At 55.2% G+C, this 25,356-nt stretch overlaps 1 protein-coding gene across 14 annotated transcripts in view; it reads right to left on the reverse strand.

Annotated features, from left to right (window-relative positions):
- Positions 1–25,356, reverse strand: part of CELF4 (CUGBP Elav-like family member 4) — a 296,959-nt gene that overhangs the window by 220,104 nt on the left and 51,499 nt on the right. For all 14 annotated transcript variants that reach the window (XM_059894980.1, XM_059894978.1, XM_059894976.1 and 11 more), the window contains exon 2: positions 2,360–2,442. In XM_059894980.1, the coding sequence (XP_059750963.1) occupies positions 2,360–2,442 (83 nt within the window). The remainder of the gene's footprint in view (positions 1–2,359; positions 2,443–25,356) is intronic.

Genomic DNA, 25,356 nt, shown 5'->3' on the forward strand with positions numbered 1-25,356 from the left:
CTGCCTTTTCTCCCTGTCCCTCCCCCTGTGGGCTGTGCCTGCCCTGAGAATTGTGATGAGGTCTTTGAGGCCATGAGTCTCCCCGGGAGGCCTTTGAAGAAAGGACAGCGTTCCAAGCACTGCAAGGGGACTCTAGGCTATGTTTTAGTTCCATTCTTGGCCTCTCTCCTCACCCCTCCCACCTCCCAACATACATTCATGTTTTTTTTTTTTTTTTTTTTTGTCCTTTCTCCCAGACTTGCCCAACTTGTCTTTGTGGTTTCAGAAAAATGCCACTGGATCTCCCAGTATGAAGAATTAGCACAGATTATGGGGAACAGTGTTAATTATTGGTGGAAGGGGGGCTGGCGCGTCGCTCCAACATGCTCCTGATTTCCCCTGGGCCTTTCTGCCTGGTAATAAGCCTTCTTTAATCTGGCAGGCCCCTTGGTGAAATCAGCACCACGGACAGTGGTATTGATTGCTTCTGAGAAACCATCACAGCTGCTCAACCAAATTACCTTTGATATGTGACCTTTAATGTAATTACTGCAACATCAAAGTATTTCTATAAATTATTAAAGAACTAATACACTCCATCATTTAGCTATTCTATTATATGTAAAATAAACAACCACAAGTTAATGTTAGATCCTGAACAATCCACACTTGCTACTGCAATTCTCCCAGTCCCCAGCCTCTCCCCCTTCAAAATCCCAAGCCTCCCCCTCCCACCTTCTCTTTCGGTTTCCCCATCTAATTCCAGGCTTTTAGGCATCACAAAACTCCCCAGCAATCTCTCTCAAGCTGATGAAGGACCTCCCATAACAATGTGGCATTTTCCATTCCATTTGGGTGCCTCTAAAATATCTATCACAATCTCCCCCAAAACAAAGTACCACACTTTATTAATCAGCACAAACCTTTCTCAGAAGCCTTTGATTATCTTACAATATGGCTTTATGCTTCACACATAACATGGGGTGATGTGGAGCATATTTCTGCCATCTTACAGAGGGCACCCAGAAAGTAATTACTATAATATATGTGCTTGTAGCTGCGCCACTGAAAAACCAACTGGGGAATGGCCACCTTGCCAGAGCTGGGCTCCACACAAAAACCTGTGCGGTGCACGATTTCCATACATTTGCATCCGCGGGTGTGTTATTAAGATGACTCAGCCTCGTGCTTTGCAATCACAAATACCAAGATACAATACAAAGGCTATCTTAATGGAAGGAAGGCCCTCCCCACCCCTAAACGGGTAAAGTAGGATCTCTGATGCAAAGGAAGACTGCTCCCGCCCCGGGTTGCGCTTTTTTTCTGTCTACCTGGTTAACCTTTCCCGCTGTGTGGCAGAAATGGAAACGTGTGTTTACATACGGTTTGCTTGGTAAGAATGTAAACATGCATGTGTAAATATTGGTGATCATATATACAGAACACATGTGCTTCCCTGCAGTGTCCATTGTATAAGCTTAAACACGGTACATTTTAAAATTCTTTAAACTATGCCCACAAACACTCACATCTTTCCATTTATCTTCAGATACTCGGTGAGCTGCATATCTCCCCCCCTTCCGCAACCCCCCCCATCTCTCTGAACCCACAGGGGAGACCGCGCAGACCCTTGACCCGGGGAACACTTCTTATTTTATGGTGATGAACTAGCCTCGATAATAGCCATGGCTGATATCACACCCAGTTAGGGGGGCCATAAATAATTCTCTTCTCCCCCGCACAGAAGCTATAAACCAGGGCTGAGGCACGATAGTTTATCAAAGACGAGGGCTGGCTCCTTAAATAAACCGCGGTGATCTCACTCGCGGCGCCGAGCCCGGGCGGGTAGGCACTCCCTCCCTCCCGGCCCGGCCCGGCCCCCACCCCAGGAACGGCGAGGGTCCGACGTCGATCGGTGGGTGTTCGTGCAGCCTTGCCGCAGGCGGCCCGGCGGGCCCAATGGAGGCAGCTCCGGGGTCTCAGGGCCCCGGGCACCCCGCGTCCCCACCCCGGGCTGCCCGCACGGGTAGTGCGCGGAGGAGAAACCCGATCGGCGGCGCCCCGGCGGGTCAGGGGAGGAGCCGCGCCCGAGCTTTGTGGCCATGGCCGAGTTCGTCCCCCGCCCGGATTCCGTCGGGCCTGGACGGCCGAGTGCGCAGGCCGCCAGGCGAGGTCTGAGCTCGGCGCCCACGCGCCCGCTTCCCTGCCCCGCGCCTCGAGGCTTCTGGGGGCCCAAGGGGCGACGCGCGAGCTCCCGAGCGAAGGCCGGCGCCGCGCACCGGGGCCCGCGAGCCCCCCGCCGGCTGCGCCGCGGCTCGGCCTCACAAAGTCGCCCCCTGTCGGCGCGCCCGTCGCTCGCGCCTCGGCGGGCGCCACTTACCCCGGGCAGAGTCTTCTGCTCGTGCAGCGCGCTCTGGGCCTTCAGCGCTGACTCACGCTCGCAGTAGGTGAGGAAAGCGCAGCCTGGGGAGGGAAGCAAGCGCCGAGAAGGGTCAGTGGGGCGCCCCCGGGCCGCCCACGCGCCCTCCCGCCCGCCCTCCGGTCTCCAGCCCCTCCCCGCTCTTGGTCCCTCTCGCCACCTCTCTTTCTCTCCCGTGCGCTCTACTCGAGCTTTCCTGCCTCGCCGTTTTCCCGTGTCTGCTTTTCGTCTCTCTCGTTGCTTTTCTATTTTGCTCCTTCGGTGAAGTCTCCCCACTCCGCATCTTCTCCCCGCCACGCCCCCTCTCCCCGCGGGTCTCTTCCTGTCCGCGTGCCCGGTGCCTGCCTGCCTCCCTCCGGATGCTGTTCTGTTTCAGCTCCAGCCCCAATACCTCCCAGAAGGGGCAGCTTCCACCCCTCACCCCAGCACCTCTAGTTACACTCCATCGTGAACTCTTGTTCTGGCCCCTTAGGAGGGATGATGCAGGGACCCTCCCGGCCTTTCAAACAAAGGCTCCATCTGTAAGGAGGACCCCAGGCCAGGCTGTCCTAATAAAATGAATGGGGCTGTCCATGTGCCCACTGCCCCAGTCGGTTGTCACATCTGCAGTGATATCTTCACACCCTTCCTGGAGGGCTTGGAGACTCTTGCTCTGCCTCTAATTCCCTGGGTGACTCCAGCAGTCTCCTGCCCTGCCTCAGTCTCCTCACGTGTGAACTGAAAGGGTTGATCCAGTGGTCTGCAAGGTCCAGTCCAGTTTTCCCCTTGCATGATTCTGACAGTGCCTCACTGGGGAATCTGGATTTTACAGAACACTGTATCTTACTCCAGCGGTGACTTTTTAATGCTGGCCCTTCAGGCATGGTGACAAGGCAAAGAGAATACTTGTTGGTGGGAGAGTCTTTTTGGGAGTTCCCTCAAACTGCTCAGTGTCAGGGCCTCTTCCTCAGCCTCCAGATGTGGCTGTATGGCTTGGGCGGCCCTAGGGTCTTAGGGAAAGTCAAAAAGCCAACTTCAGCCAGCAGCAGGCTTGCGTCTGGAGGGGCATAGTGGCTTCAGACTTCCTAAAGCCACCATGGCCCCAGAGAAGGCGCCCTGGGCGCTGGCCACCACCTCTGTATCACTGTCTTCTTTCTCTCCCTTGTTTCACTCTCTCTCCCATGATCTGATCTCCCAACCATCTGTGTTCACCACTGCCCCCCTTTCTTTGCTCTCCCCCTTTCCAGTCTCCTCACCTGGTATGCCTTCTCTCCCCATTTTCACATCTACCAATCCCATCCATCTTTCAAGAATCTGACCAAGATCCACTTCTTCCCGGCAGACCACCTTGACTACTGGTCTAGTTCATCTTAAATCAACCTCCCTATTTGAGTGTCCATAGCTGGCCAGGTGGTCATCCTCCTGGCCATTTATCAACTATTTCCTGAGTGCCCTTGAGCCAGTTTCTGTGACAGGTCCAGGAGCCCAGGCCCTCTTCTCATGAGGCTTGTAGGCTTCTGGTGCCAGTCTGGTGCCTTGTCACCAGGCTCGCTCTGGCCTCTCGTTCGTTTCCCTGGACATAGAGTGCTCCCAGCATCCTCTGCAGTTCCTGACTCCTCCATCACCCAATAAAAGCTCCCTTCCTCCTCTTCCAATGTAAAAATTGGTCCTGCCTCCCTTCCTCTCCTAGCTTCAGAGAGGAGATGGAAGGGAATGTATGTGTGAGGGAGGTGTAGAGACGGGCAGAAGGAAGCAGGGAGAGAAAGCTGGGAGACAAGAGTTCTCAGCTCCCATGGCTCTCTGCCTCCCCTGCCTCCAACTCTGTCCCAGGCTGGGAGGAGCTATGAGTGCCAAGGAGCCTCTGTCCCACTCCATCTCATGCCTCCCCATCCAGACCCCAGATCACCCCTCCTACCCCCTCCCTGCTCCTCCATCCTGGTTGTGGCAGATGGTCATTGATGGAGACACTGGGGGACTAAAATGAACAGCAGTCAGAGGCCCCCATGACATCGTCCCTCGTGCTGCTGCCTGCCTCTCCCAGGGCCTCTTTCCTCCTGTCCCCTCACTGGCCTTGTCCTCCGCCCATGCCTGCCTGCAACTGGGAGGCAGCCGCTGTGCAAGCCAGCTCAGGACAAGGTCAGGGCAGGTTTGGAGAGGGAGGAGGAGGAGGGAGGAAGGAGAAGAAAGGGAGGAGGAGGAGAAAGGAGAGAAAATGACCACATTGTTTTCATGGACCAGGATAACAAGGAAAGGACTCCAGAAAGGAAAAAAAAAAAAAAGAATCTGTTGCTTTTGTCCAGCTTCCAGGCATTTCGGCCACAGTTTTTTTTTGAGAGCGCTCACAGCTGTGTTGTGAACCAGAATCTTTGAGGGACCCCCAGGCCCTGTGTGACTTCGCCTGTCATCTCCACCCCTTGACGTCACCTTCTTCCATTCCTCCCCTGCTCACTCATCCAACTCATTCCAGCCTCGCTGCCCCGCCAGGCATCCTCTGCCCTCGGACCTTGGCGCTGGTGGTCCCCTCTGCTCAGAAGGAGCCCAGCCTGCTGTCTGCACGGCCTGCTCCTTCACTCCCTTGAGGTTTCGCTCACAGGTGACCTCCTCAGAGATGCCTCTCCTGACGGCCTCATTTAACGCGTCACCTCCCCCCATCCCACACATGCAGGACGAAGGCCTGACCCCTCAGGCCTGTTTGTGCTTCTCTCTGGCACCCCTCACCCAGACATGTTGATACTGTGTGTTTGTTCCTTGATTAGCGTTTCCCCGGGCTCAGATGAGGTCGGGACTTGATTTTGTTCTGTTCCTGCTTAGTTCTCGGTGCCCAGAAAGGGGCAGGAGTTCAACACATATTTGTCAAGAGCATTGAATTCTGAACACTTTGGCTACTTTGGGGGTGCCAGGAGGTGCGGGGACATGGCAGTGGTGCTGGGAGCTGATCAAGGCCCGAGGACACAGAGCCACACTGGACTTCCATAGTGGGAGGGCAGAGGTTGCTGGTGAGAGCTGATAGGCCGCCCTGGTGGGAGGGCTCTTGTCCCCAAGGCCTCCTTGAGCCCATTTGCTCAGGGCTTGACAGTATGGTTACTGTCACCGTCCTGCTCTCTCCCCCATCAGATCATCCCCTGAAAAGGCTGATGCGTGGTTCCAGACAGGAAGCTGTGCTCAGCCAGGGGTCACTTACTGATGCCTCTCTCTGAGTCCCAGTTTCCTCCTCTCTAACACCCTTCAGAGGCTGGCGGGGAGACTTACTAGCCAATGAGCATTAACAACCTCTGCAGAGCTCTCTAATCGAAGATCACAGTGTAAACGCAGTCACTCTTGTGGATGGGGGGGTGGGGTCAGAGAGGCAGAGCCCCTCCTGTCCCTCAAAGCCTCCATGAGGAGGGACCAGCCTTCCACAGGGGCCAACTGGTGCCCACCCACCTGGCCTCCTCAAACCATCTCTTCAGCCAGCCCGGTGCCGTGTCTGACAGTCCACTCTGAGAGAGCTGTCTCACTGTGGCTCTTCTAAAAAGGCAGACACAATACACAGTTATTAACAGCTGACTCTGTGTGCTTGAAGGGACCACACCTGCTCCCTTGCTGGGGGCAGAACGCTGAAGGAGCGGCAGCTTGGCAGGGATGGGGGGCTTCAGGAGGGGAGTCTGCCTTCACAGGATGCTGCAGAGGGCAGCGGGCCTGGGTGGGGGCCGAGGTGGGCGCCCAGGGTGGCCAGGGGAGAGAGTGCTCCCAAGCCTCACCCACTGGACACTCGCTGAACTAGCTGTGACTTCCCGTCCTCATCACCACTTCTCCTAGGAGTTGAGGGGGCTTTGAGCTGTGAGGGCGGTGCAGGGGGGCCTCAGCTCAGCAGTCACTAAATCTGCCAGGCTCCCTCTCCTGTAAGGAGCTGAGGTGTCCCCAGAGACACGCCCGGTGAGGCCCCTTGGGAACTCTCAGTCTAGTTGGGAAATGGGGTTCTCTCAGGGAGCAGCCACATTCTGATCCAAGGCAGCAGAGCGGGGTGGGCAGGGGGGATGGTACGGGCTCTGCACCTGAAGGCTTGAGAAGGTCTGACGATGGAGCGCCCTTCCTGGGGATGGGGCTAATGGCACAGACATCTCTCCCTGCCTTCAGGCTCAACACTTCCCTTCCCAAGCCTGACCCTGCCTGTATACTTGTGCTCACAGAGGAGGAGACACGGGTCCACCGTGGCTGTTTGGAATAGCAATAAAATTGAAAACCATCTAAAGGTTTCTCAGTGCCAGAATGTTTTTGTGTTTAAACTGTGGAATACTCTACAACAATTAAAAAGATGAAATGGTTCTAAATGTCCAACACAGAAAGACACATTGTCAGATGGGAGAAGCAAGTTGCAAAATAGCAGACGCCATGTATATACATCAGAGACATCTCCCCGGCTCCCATATGCACCCAAATTTGTGCCTACACACCATAGCACGAGGTCTACAAGGGTCCCATCAAGCTGAAAAGAGGGAGGAAGGGGGGGTAGGGGGTGTCTCCCATGACTTTAACATTTTTTTGTTTTGTTTGACACATTTAGACCCAGCATGTATCATCTATCATTTATACAATTAACTTTAAAGAAAAAAAAAAAAAACTTTGCTAAGGGGGGAAGATGGAGTGAAAAGGGGGTGGGTGGAAATGGCTGAGCCAGGCAGGATGCAGGACCCACAGCCCGTTCTGAGGGCACGGACGAAGATCACTGGACATCAGCTTCCTGGCAGGTTCTTCATGAGGGAAATTATCGTGGGTGGGTCCTGCTATGGCCCTGCCTCAAAGCTTCCTCTGAGCTCTGGGAGTTGAAGTAGATTCTCTCCACCCAGCAAGCTGTAAATGGTATTCATCTGGGTCCTGTGGCCCTGAGTCCCAGAAGTTGCTGTCTGGGGGGGATGGAATCCATGATGGAGCACAGAGGCCTACCCTCCCCCCACACCTGTCTCGCCCTCCAGGTCGCCTGAGGCCCAACCGGCTGTGTGGCGCTGATGGCGGGATCCGAGGTGAAAAGGCGCAGAAGTGACTTGAGAACCTCTGGGTGAGGTCCAGCCTCGCCCCTCAGCTCCTGCCTTCCCCATCCTGTCCCAGTGTCTGGGATGGTTCTCCCAGCACCAGCTCATCCCCGGCCTCTCCCCGCCTCAGGGTCAGTGCTTCCTAGCACTGACCTGGTGGCATAGAATTGCAGCCTGGCGGAGCAGGACCAGACTTGGGAGATCATCGGGGTGGGCATGGGGGCAGGGAAATGTCACACTTGCAGAAAAGTCACACCACAGTGCTGCCACCAGCTGCTGATGGCCTGGCCTCCCCGAACGAGGTGGACCCCTCTGGCCCACCCTGACCTGCCTCTCCTCTGCTGCTCCCGGTTCTACCGTGTGCACTGGACACTGGTCCACCCTCACATTTCCTCATGCTGCCTCCTGACCCTTTCCCACTCACTGTTCTTATTTACCCATCCTTCTGTTGATCCTTTTCATGTCTTGTGTCTCTGAATAGACTGTCAGCTCCGTGAAGGGTGGAGACAGAGTCTTCTAAACGGAACTGAAGCTTCATGGAAATGGAAGCTTCTAGCCCAAGGAACTGAAGAGGGTGGGGGGACCATGACTGGGGGTTTGGGGCACTGAAGAGAGATCAGGAAGCACTGGGGGCAGAGAAGGAGAGGGAGGAGGAGAAGGGTAGGGCCAGGGGAGGTTAAGCCAGCTGGAGGAGGCGGGCAGAGTGGGCGTCGCTGGCTAGGGCACAAGTGGGTGGGTGGCAGACACCCTCCTCCAGCAGGGCAGCCTGGGTTGATGGTGCAGGGGGTGCTGCTGATTCCTGAGATGGTGGGCGGGTGCCCTCTCCCACACGAGGGAAAAAACACAGCGCCGCAGAATTAATTGCACGGAGATGGCAGTAATTTACAAAGCCCCCGTGTGTGGGGATAAAAGGCCCTTGTCATTGTGAAGTGAAGGAAGTACAATTTCCTGCCCAACTCTGAACAGGGCTGAAGCCTGGGGTGTAATCATCGCGGAAAGGACGGCTCCTGAAGCGCTCCCTCCTCCCACCCCAGCCGGGCCTTGGCTTCCTACTAATTGAATTACAGAATTAGTCAGAGGAAGGTGGCCCTAGAATAGGAAGATCTGGACTTTAATAAAACATCAGATCCTCAGGCCCTGCCCTTGGCTGGCCTGGAGGAAGTGAGAGGAAGCTGGGTGTGGGAGGGGGTGGGGAACAGGAAGGGAGCAGGAAACCCACCAATCAGCCAGACCTAAGGGTCAAGGAGAGGCTCCCTGTTCGGAGTGATTTTCTTTGCCCTGAATCTCCACCCATCCACCTGCCATGGGGCCTGAAACCCCACCCTCAGGGCATCATTCCTCATCCCAGGGTTTACAAAACGGACGTGGGCCCCACTGCAGAGAAATTAAGGCAGACTGTGTGTGGGTGGATAGAGGGAGAGGGAGAGGGGATGTCTTCCAGCTTCGCTGGAAAGAGGGTTGCTGGTGTTCCGAGACCATGTGTGTCCCGCCATCGAGCCTCTGTCCCCGATGGTCTGGGTGGGCGAGGGCGGCCTCCGCAGTGCCTTCTGGGGCAGATGCCCCCTTCCCTCATGCGGGAGAGACAGCTGCAGAGCAGTTCTTCACATATATGCTCTCCCTCTGGGACTGTCCCCCCACCTCTGGGCCTGCCCCAGGTTTGCACCTCCTCAAGACCCACCGCTTGGGTCCTGGTCTTCAGTGAGGCCCTAAGAGCTTCCCTCGGCCTTGTGGTCTCACCTTCTGTGGATTCCTATGTGGCTGTACCCTTGACCACTGCTCATGGCTTGCCCCAGGGGTGAGCCTCGTCTCCTCTTCTAATCTCTGAGAGCCTTGAGAATCTGTGAGCTCCTGGTAACAGGCAGAGAAAGAAACCATGGGGCTGGTCCTGCCACTGTCTCTGTCTCTCTTTCCCAGTGCCCGGCCACGGGGTGATGCTTCTGCCAGAATCTCCCCAGGACCCGTCCTGGCCATTCCAGTCCCTCCAGGCCTTTCTACCTGGACTATATTCCCTCCCTCCCTCCCCCTTTCCCCGGGGAGTTCCCTGCTGATGTTCTCCTCTCTCCACAAGAGGACAATGATCGCTCACCCACAGAACATGACTCTGACTCTTGCTTCGCCACCTGCATTGGGGGAATCCAAGCCTCAGAACAGTACCCTTTCCCCTGCTACCTCTTCCATACCTCCTTCCTTTGGAGCCCACGTGTCCTAGGAGAGACTAAGCCTCCCCTCCTCCAGGAAGTCTTCCTTGACTACACCAACCCCAACATCTCTTAAAGCCCTTAGCAATGGTCCCTCTCATTTGGCAGTTAGAAGACACATCTTTGTCTACACATCTTTGTCTACCTCTGTCCCCCATGGTCTGGGTGGGCAAGGGTGGCCTCCCCAGTGTCTTCTGGGCAGTGTGTGTTTGCCCACGTGGAAATATTCTACTACAGGAGCTGCTAACTCCAGGGTCCCCTCCCCCCACACCCCCAGGAACAGACATCATTGAATGCAGTGGTTGTTAAACTCCACTCTGGCCCTGGCTGGGTGACAGTGAGATGCAAGGCTGGGGAGAGATGGCTGACCTCAGGGGAAGCCGTGTGTGGAGAGGGTCTGGGATGGGATGTCTGCCCTCCGACTTAGGCCCGCAGAGGTAGAAGGAGCCATCCATCTTCCTCTGAGGAGGCCTGGGGGGTGGGGATGACAGGGCGGCTGGCAGGAGAGGGAGATGGATGGTGAATCCGGGCTGTTGGCCTGCTCCTTTCTTCAGGGGCCTCCAGTGCTGAAACCCCACCCTCAGCCCACAGCCTGCTTTCGGGCTCAGCACTGCCCTCCTGCGTCAACTCTCTTTACACCAGAAACTCCAGAGGCGTTTGAACTGCAGGTGAACTCCAAGTTCAAGAGCTTCTCAGAGTTAAGCTGGTTGTGTGATGTGGGGAATTGGACCCGGCTCACTGTGATGGTCTCAGCCTTCCTGCCCTTGGTGGCCACAAGATACAGATGGGCGTGGGGCTGGGGAACATCCCCAGACCTAGACTGGGAAGCCCCAGGGGACGGGACCAGCCCTCTCTTTCTCTTCCTGGGGCACTGGGCAGGGCCCCGTAAATTCAGACCCAGGGACCTAGTTGGCTCAGACCTCAGAGGATGGACCAGCGGGCGGGCCTTTGCCAAGGGTCTGTCCCTGCCAGTTACCCTTGTTCATACCCTCAGTGCTGGAGAATTTCATGTCTGGTGTTGGCTGCAACATCTTTATGGCACTGTGAAAAAGGACAAAAAGTGGACATGACATACTGATGGCCTCTCCCCTTTCTCAACAAAGAGTTCTCGGTCTGTGGCTGGGCTGATGGACCCATGAGGCTCAGGGGTTGGGGACGGGCCCAGGGAAAGTGTCAGCCTTTCTAAGGCCCAACAAGACAAGTACAACCTGCTTCGTGACACGTGCTGGCTTTTGTTGCCACAGCCAAGGGGCTGCCCTTGTGCCCCTGCTCTAGGCTGGCAGCGCCTGCTGGTCCCCAGGACAGCACAAACTGCTCCCTTTCATTCACGCAGAGAGCTTTTACTTGCCACTGTGCTGTCATGCCCGTGAGCTCATGATGCTTGCACCTTAGGTTAGACAAGGGTGTTATCAGCATCTGACAGCCAGGGGGGCCTGTGTGACTTGCCTGGTGGTGAAGCAGAGACCTGGTTTGGGGCTCAGTTCCTGTCATCCCCTCCCAAGGCCCTGGGCAGTGTGTCAGGAAGTGTGAGTGGGGACCTTGGGGGCCCTGATGGGAGATGTCCTCCCTCCACACCCCCACCCCATGGCTGGGATTTGGGGTGAGGGGCTCAGGGATGACCTCATTCTCTTCGTCCAAGGACCCAGGTGGAGAGAGCTGAGGTCTCTGGGGCCTCCCTGGATCCTGTGCACCTGACCTCCCTCTACCCTCAGTGGCGTCTCCAGTGTGAAAGTCAGGTCTCGGGCTCCTCCACAGAGGGCTCTATCTGAGCACCAAGGCTGGATTTGAAATGCATGTGGGGTATTCGTTCCTCATACAAATACCGGGATAAACGCTAGAGCCGAGAAACTGAACTGTGCCCCCTTCTAACGAACCTGGCCTGGGAGTTCACATCTTCCTGTTTTGAATTTTCTCAGATCAGGGTGCACCTGCTGAGAAGCTGGGCGTGACTCCCTGGGAAGGGATCACTGCTCACCGAGCACCACGTGGGAGGGGCTCTGGGGTCTCATTGGTGTGACCCCACCAATGGTTAAGCTGCGGGAGATGGGCAACAGGCAGAGCCTCGGAGAAAGCAAGGCCCGTATAACTGATCTGAGAAGCAAAGCACCTCCCTGGTCTCTGCCACTGCCCTCTGCCTGTCCATCTCCACTCCTGCCTGCCCGCGATCGCCTCTCTCTCCTCGCCTGTTTGGCTGGAAATGCAGAGCCTCGCTGGCTTACTTCCGCCATGCTGCTGGCCTCGGACTGATTCCTCAGTGTGCAAGAAGGACACGGTGCGGGATCTGAGCCCCCAGTGCCCCCAGCACTTGCTGGACGTGTGCAGGTCTTATGCCCACAGAGGGAGCTCAGTGAATGCTTTTTGAGTTGCATAGAATTCCCCTTGTTGGAGCTTTACATGGTCGTTGGACAGCTCCAAATTCGTGGGGAGGGGGTGTCGTTTCCCCCAATAGCATCCACTTCCCCATGAAGAGGGATGTGTGGAGGAATCCCTCCTTGGTATGACCCTGGAACCTCGGGACCCCAGCCTGGAACTGTCCCCAGCATACCCGCAGAGACAGCTCTCTACCCCCTTCATGTGCTGTGTGGTGGGGGCGGTCAGCCTCTCTGACTCCTTTCTCCCATGGAAGGAGAGGTAAGCAGACTCACAAGGCAGGGGGCTGACGAGTCCCTTTGTCCCTTCGTCTGTCACCCTGAGCCACACTCCCCCACGGTGGGTGTCCCTGTCACCCCTGGGCCTTTGCTCCTTCTCTTCCCCCCACCGGCACGCCTTCCCCACACCTGGGTCCTCTACCAGATTCCGCCACCATCGGAACCCTCCCCAGCTTCCCAGCCTGTGCTGCCTCTCCTCCTAGTGAGCCCTTCCACATCCAAGTGTCCGAAACATAAAAACAAGTGCTTAGTTGAACAGTTTTCTGCTGTTCTCATCTATGGGAACTCTGTCTCCGCAGCTAGACTGCAGTTCCTGGGGCTGTGCCTCTCCTCCCGTATCCCCGACCAAACCCCGGGACGGGGGCCTCACAAGATCAGTTGAACTGCTCAGATTTAGGAGGGGAAGGTGCACCACCCCTCTTTGATTGCAAATGGGCACCCAGGACCCTCCAGGTGAGGTGAATTAATCTCACCTCTCTTCTCCGGCTCCTTCCTAACAGGCCCTAATTCACTTAAAGAACAACAACAACAAAAAAATAGAAGCACACCAATCAAGAAATTCCGACCTCAGCATCCAAGACAGACTATTTTGAAAAGACCAATAGCCAGGAGTCCTATATTACAGGATCAATGTTTGAAAAATGTGATTTTCTTTTTAAAAGCAGAAAAACAATCTCACTCAGTCCAGGCAGGCCATGGTCCAGCTCTAGGTGTAGGACGCCTTTCCCTCATGATCTCGGCCACTTAAGCCACTCTTCTGGCCAGGCTTTGGGCTTCACCCAACATCAGTAAGATAGGTTCAATCACAGGCATTTAGCAATATTTAACCTGAGGACTGCGGCAAGGGAGTAGTCAGCAAATGTGATTGGGATGCCGGCTTCAGTGAGTCAGCCCCTCAAGCCCGCGAGCGTAGCAGAGATACTGTTCACAGTTTAGGAGGGCGGGGGTGGGGTGGGGGCTCTGGCTTTTGCTTTAGAGTCAGCTGTCCCTGATCCTGGGAAGAGGCAGAGCCATGCACCGTCACCCTTCCTTCATTGCTGACCTACAGGTAGTGCCCAAGGTGGTGAAAGGCTGTTGGCAAATGGGGAGGATGACCTATGGGGGGGTGGGACAGGGCCTGGCATTCAGTTCTATGTCTTCTTTTCCCAGAGACCCACTCGCATGTCCACAGAACCCACCAAGAAAGAAGACTGAACTAACTAATCAGTTGACTGGTACTCAAGACTCAACAAACCATGTGACTGGGATCAGGGTACTGTCATCTGTGGATGGAGTGAAAGATGGCTCACTCATTCATTCATTCTACAACCATTTATTGATAGTCTACCATTTGCCAAAGGATGAAAGACACACCCCCTGCTTTGAAGAAGACGCTGGCTAAATACACTTGCAAGGCCAGGTGATATATCTGTAACAAGCATACTCACTAAGCTGAGGTTTGTGTAGGGCTCATCAGTGGCACAAATGATAACAGCAAACACTTAGGGATTTGGGGTTATATGTTGGGCATTGTTCTGAGTGTTTTACATGTATTGTCTCATTTAATACAATAACTCTATAAAATAGTATTATTATCCCCCTTTTACAGGTAAGGAAACTGAGGCACCCAAAGATGAAAGACTTGCCCAAGGTCTTATGGCCAGGTCCATGGTAGAGCTGGGCTGTGAGCTGGGGCAGGCTGCCTGCAGGGCCTGTGACCTGAATCATGGGCTCTGCCCCTAATGGAGGAGGATACTCAGCTCTGCCCTGGGGAGAATCAGAGCAAGGCTGCCTGAGTCTTGAACCCAGCATGGCCTCTAGGGAAGGATGTGCTGGGAAAAGGGCTCTGCATGGGCAAAGATGAAGAGGTATGGGCAGCAGGGTGAGTTTGGGGCCCCCCAAGTGGTTTAGAAGGCTGGAGCCCCTGAGAGTGCCAGCTCCTTCAAAGCTCCTCCAGACACCTTCCCTAGCACCTTTCCTTGGTTTTCCCCCTTGTCTGTTTTTCCTTTCCTCTTCCTCTCTTTACTTCCTCCCTTCCTTTCTTCCCTTGTTCCTCTCTTTCTTTCCTTTCTCCCCCTCCCACTTCCAGCATCCTCTCTCTCCCTTCCTCCTTCCTTCCTTTCTTTTTTGGCCTCATGGCTGGGACCCCATATTCTCTCCTGTCCATCTATTTAATTCCCATCCTGACTACTCCAGGATATACCATTTTTTTCCATCTCAAAATAACAGTGACATCTGACCCCCTGGTTTCTGTCATCAGCCAGCTGGTGCCTCTGGGAAAACCATTTAACCCCTGTGGCCTGATTGTTTCCATCAGCAGGATGTCTGGAGTCCGGGGAGAGGGCTGCAACCTCGGAGGGAGGTGGGTCTGGTTCCGACAGTAGCCTCTGTCTTGTGCTAGAAGTTTGCGTAGCCCCTTGGGCCTCAGGCTCCTTACCCGGGAAATGGGGATAAGGACACTTATCTGCTGGAGTAGTGGGTGTCCAGCAGAGCGCCTGGCATATAATTAATGGAGGGGATTACTATTGCTACCATTTTCAGTAGCAGCAGTTGTGATGTGATGCTAAAGATTCCCTACAGTGTGAAAAATAGCTTTGGCATTTATGCTGTCTGGTGGTGTCTGCTTTCCTTGCATGGGACCTGCACATCCCCCCTGCCACACACGCTCACACAGACGTGGACCCCGTGTGTGCTTCCTGCCCCGGCACAGGCCAGCACGCTGGGGGCAGAGTGACAGATGGCTGGCATTGAAAGTCTGGGATGTGTGTTTTGTTTACCTCGTGTATCTAATATGCTAATGACAGGAGGCAGTAATGAGCTGGCAGGGACCTGGGTGACAAAGAGCTGGCTTCATGCTTCCCCAAAGAGGCACCTCAGTGTCAATTGTTTCTTTTGTGAGAGGAATTGTTAAGACCTGCGAATGTGGGCTGGGAGGGTTGGGGAGAGGAAGGCTGGGGGTGTCTCGCTCAGGAGCACTGCAGGACCTGGCAGTGTTGGGAGGGGAGAACAGGGGAGGGGTGGGCAACCCTTGAGGGTGGGCACGGACTATTCCACCTTCGTGGGGAAGGGATGGCTGTGGACTGGGCACTGTCACCCGTGTTCCTCACTGACTTCTCTCAAGGACCCTGTGAGCTCCCTGATGGCAGGGCGGACCCATCCACCATGGACCCTGGTAAGCCCTGCCCCTGGCACAGGGCCTGGCATGGTGACAGGCAGCGCAGGGTGAGGGAGGCACACTGATTTGGCATTAGGATGCCGACTGAAGGCAATCTCTTGATAGGTAAACCACAGCCTCCAGCAAGTCACCAGATCTCTCTGGACCTCAGTTTCCTTTTTGTGAGATGGGTTTGCTATCCCATGAGTCTGTGCCCCCAGCATCAGCACAGTCCTGGCACAAAGTGGGTCCTAGCGCATATGAATTCATCAGTGAGTGAATGGGGGGTGGTGAGGGAGCAGGGAGTGCACCTTGTTCTTTTACAGAGGAGGAATGGGACGCGTCTGTAGGTCAAGGTGAGGCACATAGCTGGTCAGTGAGATGAAACAGCTCAGGTCCACTGCCCGGCCTCTGGGAGGGCAAGCCTCTGAGAGGGCTGTGGAGCCCAGTGCAGCCCTGAGGAGGGGTGAGCGGGCCGGAGTTTGGTGGCCAGTGTGGAAAGCCCCAGACAAAGCGTGCAGGGAGCAGACTGTCAGCAGATGGAGGGGTGTCTCCAAGGCTTTGCATCAAGTGGAAGGGAACAGGAAGAACAGACTCACGGGAGTGGGTGGGGGCCGGGTCCATGTAGCAGCCCACCCCCACCTGGGAGAGTGGGGGGCAGCTGGAGTGGGCTGAGAAGGGGGATTTGCGGGGACCCAGGGCCAGGGGGAGCCAACCTGAGGCCCAACCTTATCACCTACGTGATGGGTCTGACTCCGTAGCTGCCCATTTCTCAGGCTTTGCATCCTCAGGTTCTACCCTTTCTCTTGGCTTCCTAGACATTTTCTTTAGACCTTTGCTTTGTCTTGGCTAAGCTAACTGTACCCTGTGGCCAGGAAGGCCAGCTTGATGAGCTGAGGCCCAGAAGGAGAAGCCAGGCATTGGGGTGGTTAAAGGAACGGCTGCTGGGCCTCCTCCTGGGCAGCTGTGGCCCTCATCTGCGACCGAGCAGAGGCCCCTGCCCTGGCTTTACACACCCTGTGAAGTGCAGGGCTGACCCCCCAGTGGTACCAGAAATGTGGCCCAGAGGCCAGGCTAAGTGAGACCAGAGGGTCCAGGACTTGGGGGAACAGAGGCAGGAACGGCAGGAATGCAGAGGGAGACCCTGGGTGCAGAGGCCACACAGCACGGAAGTGTGAAAAGAGCCGGTGGGAGCTGCAACTTGCATCAGAGGCCAGATGAGGGTCCTGGTCTCCTGGGGACCCCCCTTCCTTGTCTGTAAAATCCCGGCCAGAGCAGCAAACTTCCCAGGAATGAAGAAGGCAGACTCAGAGTTCTGGATTTTAATCCGGCTTCTACCTGTTCTTCCCTCAACCTGAAGGCCCAGGTGGACAAGGTAGAGCCCCCAGTTCCTGGCAGGCCTCCGGGACCTGCTACCCTCAGTTTTTCCCTAAGTGTCCAAGGGCACCTGCTCTTTTCCCGGACTGGCCTGGGGACAGAGGGAAGGACAGGAGAGGAAGATGGGCTGCCGGACCTCAGCGACACCCAGCTTGGGACACAGGGACACGGAGGAAGCCGAGAAAGGTGGCATGCCACCCAGTGACCCAGCTTCTGAATGCAGAGGCCTGGGGAAGCCAGCAACAGCATGGGCGAGCAGGGGACCATCATGGAGGCAGGCATGCCCCCGGGGGGCCTTGACAGAGGGTTGAGGAAGGAGCGGGGATGTCATTCCTAGTGGCTGGAGTGAGCGTGCTCTGTGTGGGGACCCACGGGGCAGCGGCCATTTGCAGTGAGATGGTACCCCACTGTTGGCCAGCACGGGCTAGCCCAGCCTTGCTCTCTCCTCCCTTCCGCTCTCCTTCTTTTCTTTCCTCCATCACCAGGTGTCTGTCCTGGCCAACCTGGGGTGGAGAGGGGCCAAGCTGGGGTGGCGGGGTAGGAAGGGGGGAGATGCACAGGGCTTAGCGGGCGGGCGGCAGTAGCCATCAAGTTTCTGCATCCCCCGCGGTTTCAGCAGCACAGGCCGCCTCTGCCTCCCAGGACCAGTTCCCCCTTGAACCGCGGGCCACAGCGCTGCCTGTTTTCGTCTGCGGGTCTATATATAGCGATGGAGATGCACACTCTGGAATTGGATTTGATGTAGCCCTCTGGACTCAAGCTAACTTTTGGGGAGTAGTTTTCCTGGGAGCCTGCCAGTCCAATTCCTCCCTCATGAACACTAATTACTGCACAGACCTTCTCCATGAAATCGGTGCTGAAGCCATTTCCATCCAGGCGGCTCTCCAAGACGAAATTTTTCTACTGGGAACCGACAGCCGCAAATAAACCTACCATCTACTTAGCAACGGAGAGCAAGAGCGGGTGGGAGACGGGGAGGGAGGGGGACGCGCAGAGAGTGGGAGGGAGGGAGGGAGGGCTCAGAGGAGAGGGCTCGGCTTCTTTTCTTCCTTCTGTTCTTTATTTTTCAGAAAGGGTGTAATCAGCGCTCTGGCGAAAGGTGGTACAGGGAGTCTCGGAAGACAGCGCGGTGGCCCAGGAGGAGGAGCCAGGCCACCTACATGGCCAGTACCTGCTCTTGGCTGCCCGAGCCTGGCCAGGGCCCTCACTGGACTGCTGTGCACTGCAGTGAGAGAACTCCACCGCCCCCACCCCCCCGCCTCTCCAGGGTTTACTCACTCCTTCCCCACCCTAGCCTCCCTCATACTCCCACAGGTCTGGCCCTTGCCTAGCTCCCTTGGCCTCGCCTCACCGAGGACAGCTTCCTTCCACATCTCGGCCTGATGAGTTCCCACTCATCAGCCAGGGCCTGGGTACCATCCCACCTCTACCAGGCCGAGCCTCCCTGATCCTGTTAGGTAGCACCAATACCCCCATTCTGAACTCCAGAGGCTTGTGCCAGGCACCCAGCAATGGGGTCTATTCTTCTCTCTGCCCCCTTGAAGTCTGCGCATCGGCTGCCAGGGAAGGGGTAGGCACCAGAGTTGCGGGGGGGAGCCTTAAAAAGCCAGGTCCTGCCCGGTGCATCACCACACCCCTGAGATGCAGATGCCTTCTCTTCAATTTCACCTAAGACAAGCCTGAGCTCAGAGAGGTCAGGGAAGATGTTCATGGTCACCTAGGAAGAGGCAGGGCTGGGATCTTAGGACCACTGGCCATTTGCCAGGTCCCCACACTCCAGCCAATAAAGCCAGGGAGGCCCTCAGAGCCTGCTGGGGGTCATGACACTCTGTACCAACCTGGCCGCGTCAGCAGAAATGCTGCTCCCTGCCTTGCTAGAGCTCCCTCTGCGTCCTGTGCCCAGGGACACACCACGCCAGGACCCCAGTCCACAAGTCACCTTTCCCAGATCCCTTAACTTCTGTTTTCTGAGACCCAGAGCCCAGAATAGGGCACTCCCCAAAAGTCACTTATGCCACCAAGACTTAGTGAGTCCCTTCACCTCTCTGGGTCTCAGTTTCTCCATCCATCAAATGGGCACTATGATTCCTTCCCTAGCTCCCTTACCTAGGTGGGTGGTGTGGGCATCACTGGAGATGGCAGTAGTGCTACTAGGATGCTGGTCGTCTCCCTCAAGGCCCCTGTTCCATGCGCCCGGCTTCATGCTCACCCTGGACTCTCCTGTCCCTGCCCACCCATCCAGGGTGGATGAGTGAGGTCAGAGCTCAACCCTCTTCTCCAGCGGAAGCCACGATAGAGAACTCCCACTGGGGGGTGAGAAGGGGAGAGGAGCCCCCGGAAGAGCTCTCTCTTAAAAGAGCCCTGGGCTGGAAATCATGAAAGTGGGTTGATGCCCGGGGCCTTATTTGTAAGGAGGGCAGTGGAGCCAGATGAGGTGATCTGCACAGCCCTTCCCTTGCAGGTGTCGAGAGTTGGTGAAGGATGGGGCTCGCACACCACGTGGCTCTACCACCTTAGCTGTGTGGTGTGGGGCAGGCTTCTTAGCCACTGTCTCCCTCAGTTTCTCACCTGTAGAATGGGAGACTAATGCTCACTGGGTTGCTAAAGGCTGAATGAGAACGTGTGTGCCTGGTGCCGGGTCAGGGCACTGGCCCGTGTCAGCCTGTAGTCCGTAGGCCGTATAGTCCTGGCCAGTGATGAAGCACCTTCCTGGTGAGTACTGTGCACGCATTTCCTCACTTAGTCCACTGGTTCTGCTTTCAGTGTGTGTGTGTGTGTGTGTGTGTGTGTGTGTGCGCGTGCACATGTGTGTGTGTTTGTGTGTGTGTGTGTGTGTGTGGAAAATGCGGAGTCCCAGAGGCGGGACCAGAGAGGTGCGTGGAAGTGTGGTTGTCACTCGGCATCTACAGAGCGGGTCCCAGCTCCTAGCATCTGGCTGCTGTGAGGGGCCTCCTCAGAGGACGGGCCTGAACTACCAGGGACGCTGGTCATCACCACAGCTGGGATCCCCAGGAGCGGCCATCCTCAGGCAGCCAAGAGCCACCAGGCTGAGCCTGATGAGGTGAGGGAGGGTCTGGGGGGTTTCTGGTCAAGGAGAGGAGGGAGCCAGCTGTCCTAGCAGGAAGTGGGATCCTCTCACTAGTTTCAGTCTGAGTGGCTTTACCTGGCTGAGACCCTTGAGGCTGATGACAGGCCAGCCAGGCCGATGACCCCCAGCACCAGGGAAGCAGTCTGGGGTCCACATACCCTTCCTTTCAACAGCTCTTATATTTTCTGGTTTTGCCTCCCCACTTAGATTCCTGGTTTATCTTCTTTAGTAAAATTCTAACCTCCCTTCATCAGAGCTAAGGTGAAAGGGACACACCCATCACGGTGGCTTTCCTGAGGTAGGCATGGCAGTGGGCACATCTGTCCTGGATGGAGCTCAGGCAGAGTGGGCTTTTGGGGGCCAGGTGGGGATGACTGTGGAACCAAGCCCTTTCCACCTAAGGTAAGTGCCCTCTTCCCAGGGAAGCACCGCCAGGGAGCATCCTTGGGGAAAAAGAGAACCCCAGAAGCAGGCAGGGAAGCAGGGCAGTTAGACATATCGGCTTTGGCATCAGACAGATCTGGGTTCCTGTCTGAGCTCTACCATTTCTTGGCTGTGTGATCTCGGGTGAGTTCCTTAACCTCTCTGAGCCCCACTTTCCAAATTGTACAATGGAATTGATACAGGCCTGTTGTGACACATGTGAAGCTCCCAGTGCAGTGCCAGGCCCCACATGTGTCCCTTTTGTGATGCCATTGAGCAAGGGTATCCTCTGGATATTGCAGCCCTCCCTGAGCTGCCCTGGGACATACCTGGGACAGTAGAGTGGTGTCCTTGGCCCCATTGGTAGATGTTCCCTCCCTGGCTGTGGGCCCGATGTGCCTTCCAAAACTTCAGCCCGTATCTGTCTCCCCCTCTCCTGCCCACCCCAATGCCGCCCCCCTCTTCTTTCAGAATTCTCCGTTCCTTCTCTCAGGCAGGCAGCTGAGCAGAAAAACAAATCAAAGTTGCCTGCATGTCTTGGAGCCTGCAATGCTCCCGCGAAGCGATCCCTTGCTTCCCATTACCCACCCCAATAACTCTTGTATATGGAGTGTGAAATAATTAGCAGTGGCAAAAATAATTTAGGAAACAAGAAGAAACTAATTGTATGAGCTTGTTTGGAGAAAACACAGCCAACCAAAAAACCCACTGCGTAGGGAAGTATGGACAGACAGACCAGTTCCCCCGAGGTCAAGCCCATGGCTGGCTCATCAGAGGGGTCCATTACAAGGCCCTCTCTCAGGACCAGCTTCCTCCACCAGGATCCTCCAAGAAGGGCCCACTCGTGCTGTAGCCAGGACAAGCCATCCTCATGGGCCCAGGGGTGACTTCGCAGAACACATCTATAACCTTGACTCAGGCCATCCCCTGGAGGCAGGTGGGTGGGGAGGGAGGTCGTGTTGCTGGGAGCAGTCTCATGTGGTCACGTGGGCTTGGCAACCTCCCTGAACTTGAGCTGGGGCCACAGGTGGGCTGGAACGTTCTTGTTCCCTCTCCCACCTGCCTGCCTTCACCACTCAGACTCTCCAGCCCCAACAGACGCCCACTGCACAGTCAGCGTGCAGCGCACATGAACGACATGGAGCTTCCCTGGGAAATGGGCAAAAACATTGGTGCCTCGTATTTTATGGCCCTACTAACTCTGAAAAGTTTGCTTCCTCCTTGAGCACTTTTCCAACACCTGAGTTCCTGCCCATCCTCCACCCCACTGCTCATCACTTTCTGGGAGGTGAAGGGTCAGGCGCCCTAAATTTCCAAGTGACAGATGAAAAGGAGTGAGGAATGGACAGTCTCAAGGTAAGGGAGTGAGGGGCCAGAGAGAAGCAATAATCTGCAGAAGGTCACAGTCACCAGGAAGGCAGCTCTGGGTCTGACCAGGGCTGCCGTTTCTCGCCTCCCCTGCCATGCTGGAGAACTCAAGGCGTCGGCTGGATCCTGGTTGAGCACAGCGGCGGCCACCTCTGCTCCCCTGGGACCCTGCCCAAGGCCCCTGAGACCCCCTCCCCTCATCTGAATGAGAGCTGGGCCCAGACTGGGGAGGAGGCTTCCTCTTCCCTTCACCCCCGCCCCCCCCGAGATGAGCATTTGCATTTGTCTAGAACTGGTCTATAAAGTTATTCCTAATGACAGAAGTCTCAGCTCTCGCCCTGTGAGCTCCTGTCTGCTGTCTCCTCGCTCATCTCCTCTTGTCTGGGCTGTTACGACAACCTCTTAATTTGTCCCTTGGCCTCCAGTGTCTCAGTCTCAGGCCGGCACGGTGATCGTCCTAAAGCCAGCTTCTGATCTGTCACTTCCTTGCCTTGAAAGCTTCTGTGACTTCCTATTTCCTCAAAGATCAGCATATATTTCTCAGCCTTGCCTCCTTGGTGACATTGGTCTCTCTCATCCCCCTTAGTTAGGTCTCGACGTTGGAGGAATTACTTTAAATCTTGGCTCCTTGGTGAGAAGGCAACTGATGAGAGCCAGCCTGGGTTCATACCTGGTTGTCCCTCCCCTTCCCTGTTTTCACCTGGAATCACAGTGGCTCCCCTGTGGCCCTTAAGCCACAGTGGCCTAGTGTCCATCTCCCAGACACACCACTATCTGCTGGACGTTGCTGCCTGGAGGGCTCATGGTCCCTTAGGTGTAACCTGTGCAAAGGAGTGGCCATTATTTTGCCCACACCTGGACCTGTTCTCCTGGATCCCAAGTTAGAAACTTGGGAGGGCTGCCTTCTCCTTCATCCTCATGTGCCCCGCAGCCATCTCCAAAGTGGATTTCTCCTCTCTATTCTGCCCCTGTTCAGGCCCAGATTTTGTCATCACCTGCTGGGTTTCTCTCCTGCAGCTCCCAAGAGTGGCCACTTCCTCCCCAGTGTCCCTGTGCGGGCCTCACTGGGGCCTCTCCTTTCTCCCACTTCTTTTCCCTGATTAGGCTGAAATCTGGTTCCAAGTTGCCCTGGCAGATGAGACAGAGTGAGCTTGATCAGGGCACCTCAAAAGCCAGACGAAGACATCAGAGGCTTTGGTGCCAATGCAGATTTTGGTTGCTGAGCCAGGGGCGTGGGCTGGAGGGGGTGAGTGCTGTGTGCGCACTGTCAGCCTGGAACCAGCACATGGGATGAGGCAGGGGAAAGCATTTGGAGGCAGGAGGGCGGCTCCCTATAGGCAGGCCCCTTTGGGCCCATTTGCTGTGCTAATTGCCTGACAGAATTACGGGGCAGGTGTCCGGGACTTGGGCTGTGGTCTCATCACACACTTGGCAGCTGAGGTCTTTTGCCGGTTGGGGGTCGGGTGGAGTGGTCCCCTGCTCCTTTCCCCACCTCCTGCTGGGCTGATGGATGGCACTAGGTATGCATAGGTCGGGCATGCCTGTTCACCAGGCTGACAAATGCCACAGGTGCAGCCGCAGGGGACACGAGCCAGCTGCTCCCATCACATCTGCGGTGTGCTGTTCAAGGTCGCTCTGTGAGCTCAGGTGGTCTGGTGGGCTGCAGGCTTGGAGCCCCCTCTCTGCCATCGATGGGTCCCTTTAGCTAACCATCTCTTCCTGGCTGGGGAAGCAGAGGTGGGAGGTGGGGAAGGTCCTTTTCCTCGGAGTCAAGCCATCTCAACTGTGCATGTGCCGACGCAAACCCTGAGATTAGAGTCTCTGTGCTCTGGGTGAGAACAGGCATCTCTGCAGTCTGCAGCTCATCTGCCCCTGGGGTCACCTCTCCTGCTGCTGCAACCTGTACTGCACTCTCCTGAGACTTCTGCCTATATTGCTCCTGCCCTGATATTGTCTTCCCAACTCAAAGCCCCATCTTGACTTTTCTGGGATACTAGTCTCCTTCCCTCTGGCAGAGCTTAAGGGATCAGCTATTGAAATGGACTTCAGCTTATCTTTCCCCAACTCACTTATATAAAAATAAATTTGATGGAAGAATGTTATCAATTTCATGTCTTCCCCTCCAGTTAAAAAAAAATATTAGCACCTGCAACTGTCTATAGTAGGATCTAGAGGATACTGATTTCACATGGAGTTAAATATTTAGACATTTTGGGCTCTGGAGGGAGCACCATAAAGCTGGGACATCTAGGCACTAAGTGGCCATGTGGGAGAGCCATGTGGTACCTTGGGAAAATCCAGGAAATGGCACAAAAGTTTCTGGCACCTCTCAGACCTTATCTGAACCTTATAGACCTCTATCTGAACCTTAACTTTGTCATCTGTAAAATGGGATAGAACTTATTAGACAGGGTAGCTCCTAGATCAATGAGGGCATGATACACAGTAGGCACATACTAAGTGTTGAGTTAGTCTGGATCAAGGTGGAGACCTTGAAACAGACAAGTCAGCTTGGAAATTTACAAAAAATAAGAAGATATTAGTCATATGATCCAGCAATTCCTCTCAGCTATATATTCCACAGAATTGAACACAAGCATTCAAATAAATATTTATACACATATATCCACAGTAACACAATTCTCAACAAACAACCCACATTTGCATCAGCTGATGAATGGATACACAAACTGTGATATACCATACAGTGGAATATTATTCAGCCTGGAAAAAGGAAGGAAATTCTGATCCAGCCAATGTGGATGAACTTTGAAAACATTATGCACAGTGAAAAAAGCCAGACAGAAAAGGTCACTTATTTTATGATTCTATTTACATGAAACATCTGGAATATGTAATCCATAGAGACAGACAGTGGTTGCCAGGGACCGGGAGGAGGTGGGAATGGGGAGTAACTGTTTAATGCATATGGGGTTTCCTTTTGGGGTGATGAAAATGTTTTGGAACTTGATAGAGGTGATGGTTGTACAAAACAGTGATTGTACTAAATGCTGCCCAATTGTGCACTTTAAAATGGTTAATGGTTAACTTGATAAAGAAGAAGAAAAGAAATGAAAGCACCAGGGGGAAATTAACACATTAAAGCACACAAGCACTCCCTGCCCTCCCTCCCCTACGAATGAGCAGAATATTCCAGCCTGGGATTCTCAGTGCACACAAGGCATGTCCTTGCCTGAACCTCTCAGAATATTATTTAGGCTCACTGGCCAAACCACTGCAGGGACACTGACTTTCTTCCCCAGAACTGGCATGGGTCCGTCTTTCAAGCATGGCTCCCGGGCACTTGGGGTGCCTCAGCTCTGGGGCTTCACTACTCCTCCAGGCTTCTTTAGTGACCCCAGAAAACTTTCTTCAACCACACGTCAAGCTCTGGCCAATGAGGTACTCCCATTTCTGTAGGGGAAATCCTGCATGAGCCCCCCTGCCCTCTGCCTGGAGGATGTCTGAAGCCCCGAGATGAGCTTGATGCTCATGATGGCTCCATACTTAGAGAGTGAGAGTCGGCTTGCCATTAGCCCTGGCCCAGCTTTCCTGCTGGCCCTGCGGTCTGAGCGGGTAGACTTCACAGTGCCAAGGCCCCTCCCTGTGGGATGGTACCACAGTAACTTCTCCTCCCTGGGCATCTGTTTTCTCTTTGGAAATGTCTTTCTCTCCTTTTCCAGGTGCTCCCACCTGGCCTGTGCACATGTGACCCCTCCCATCACAGCACTGAAA

This window comes from Balaenoptera ricei, chromosome 14 (genome assembly GCF_028023285.1).
Source record: "Balaenoptera ricei isolate mBalRic1 chromosome 14, mBalRic1.hap2, whole genome shotgun sequence".
In the NCBI taxonomy this organism is placed as follows: Eukaryota; Metazoa; Chordata; class Mammalia; order Artiodactyla; family Balaenopteridae; genus Balaenoptera; species Balaenoptera ricei.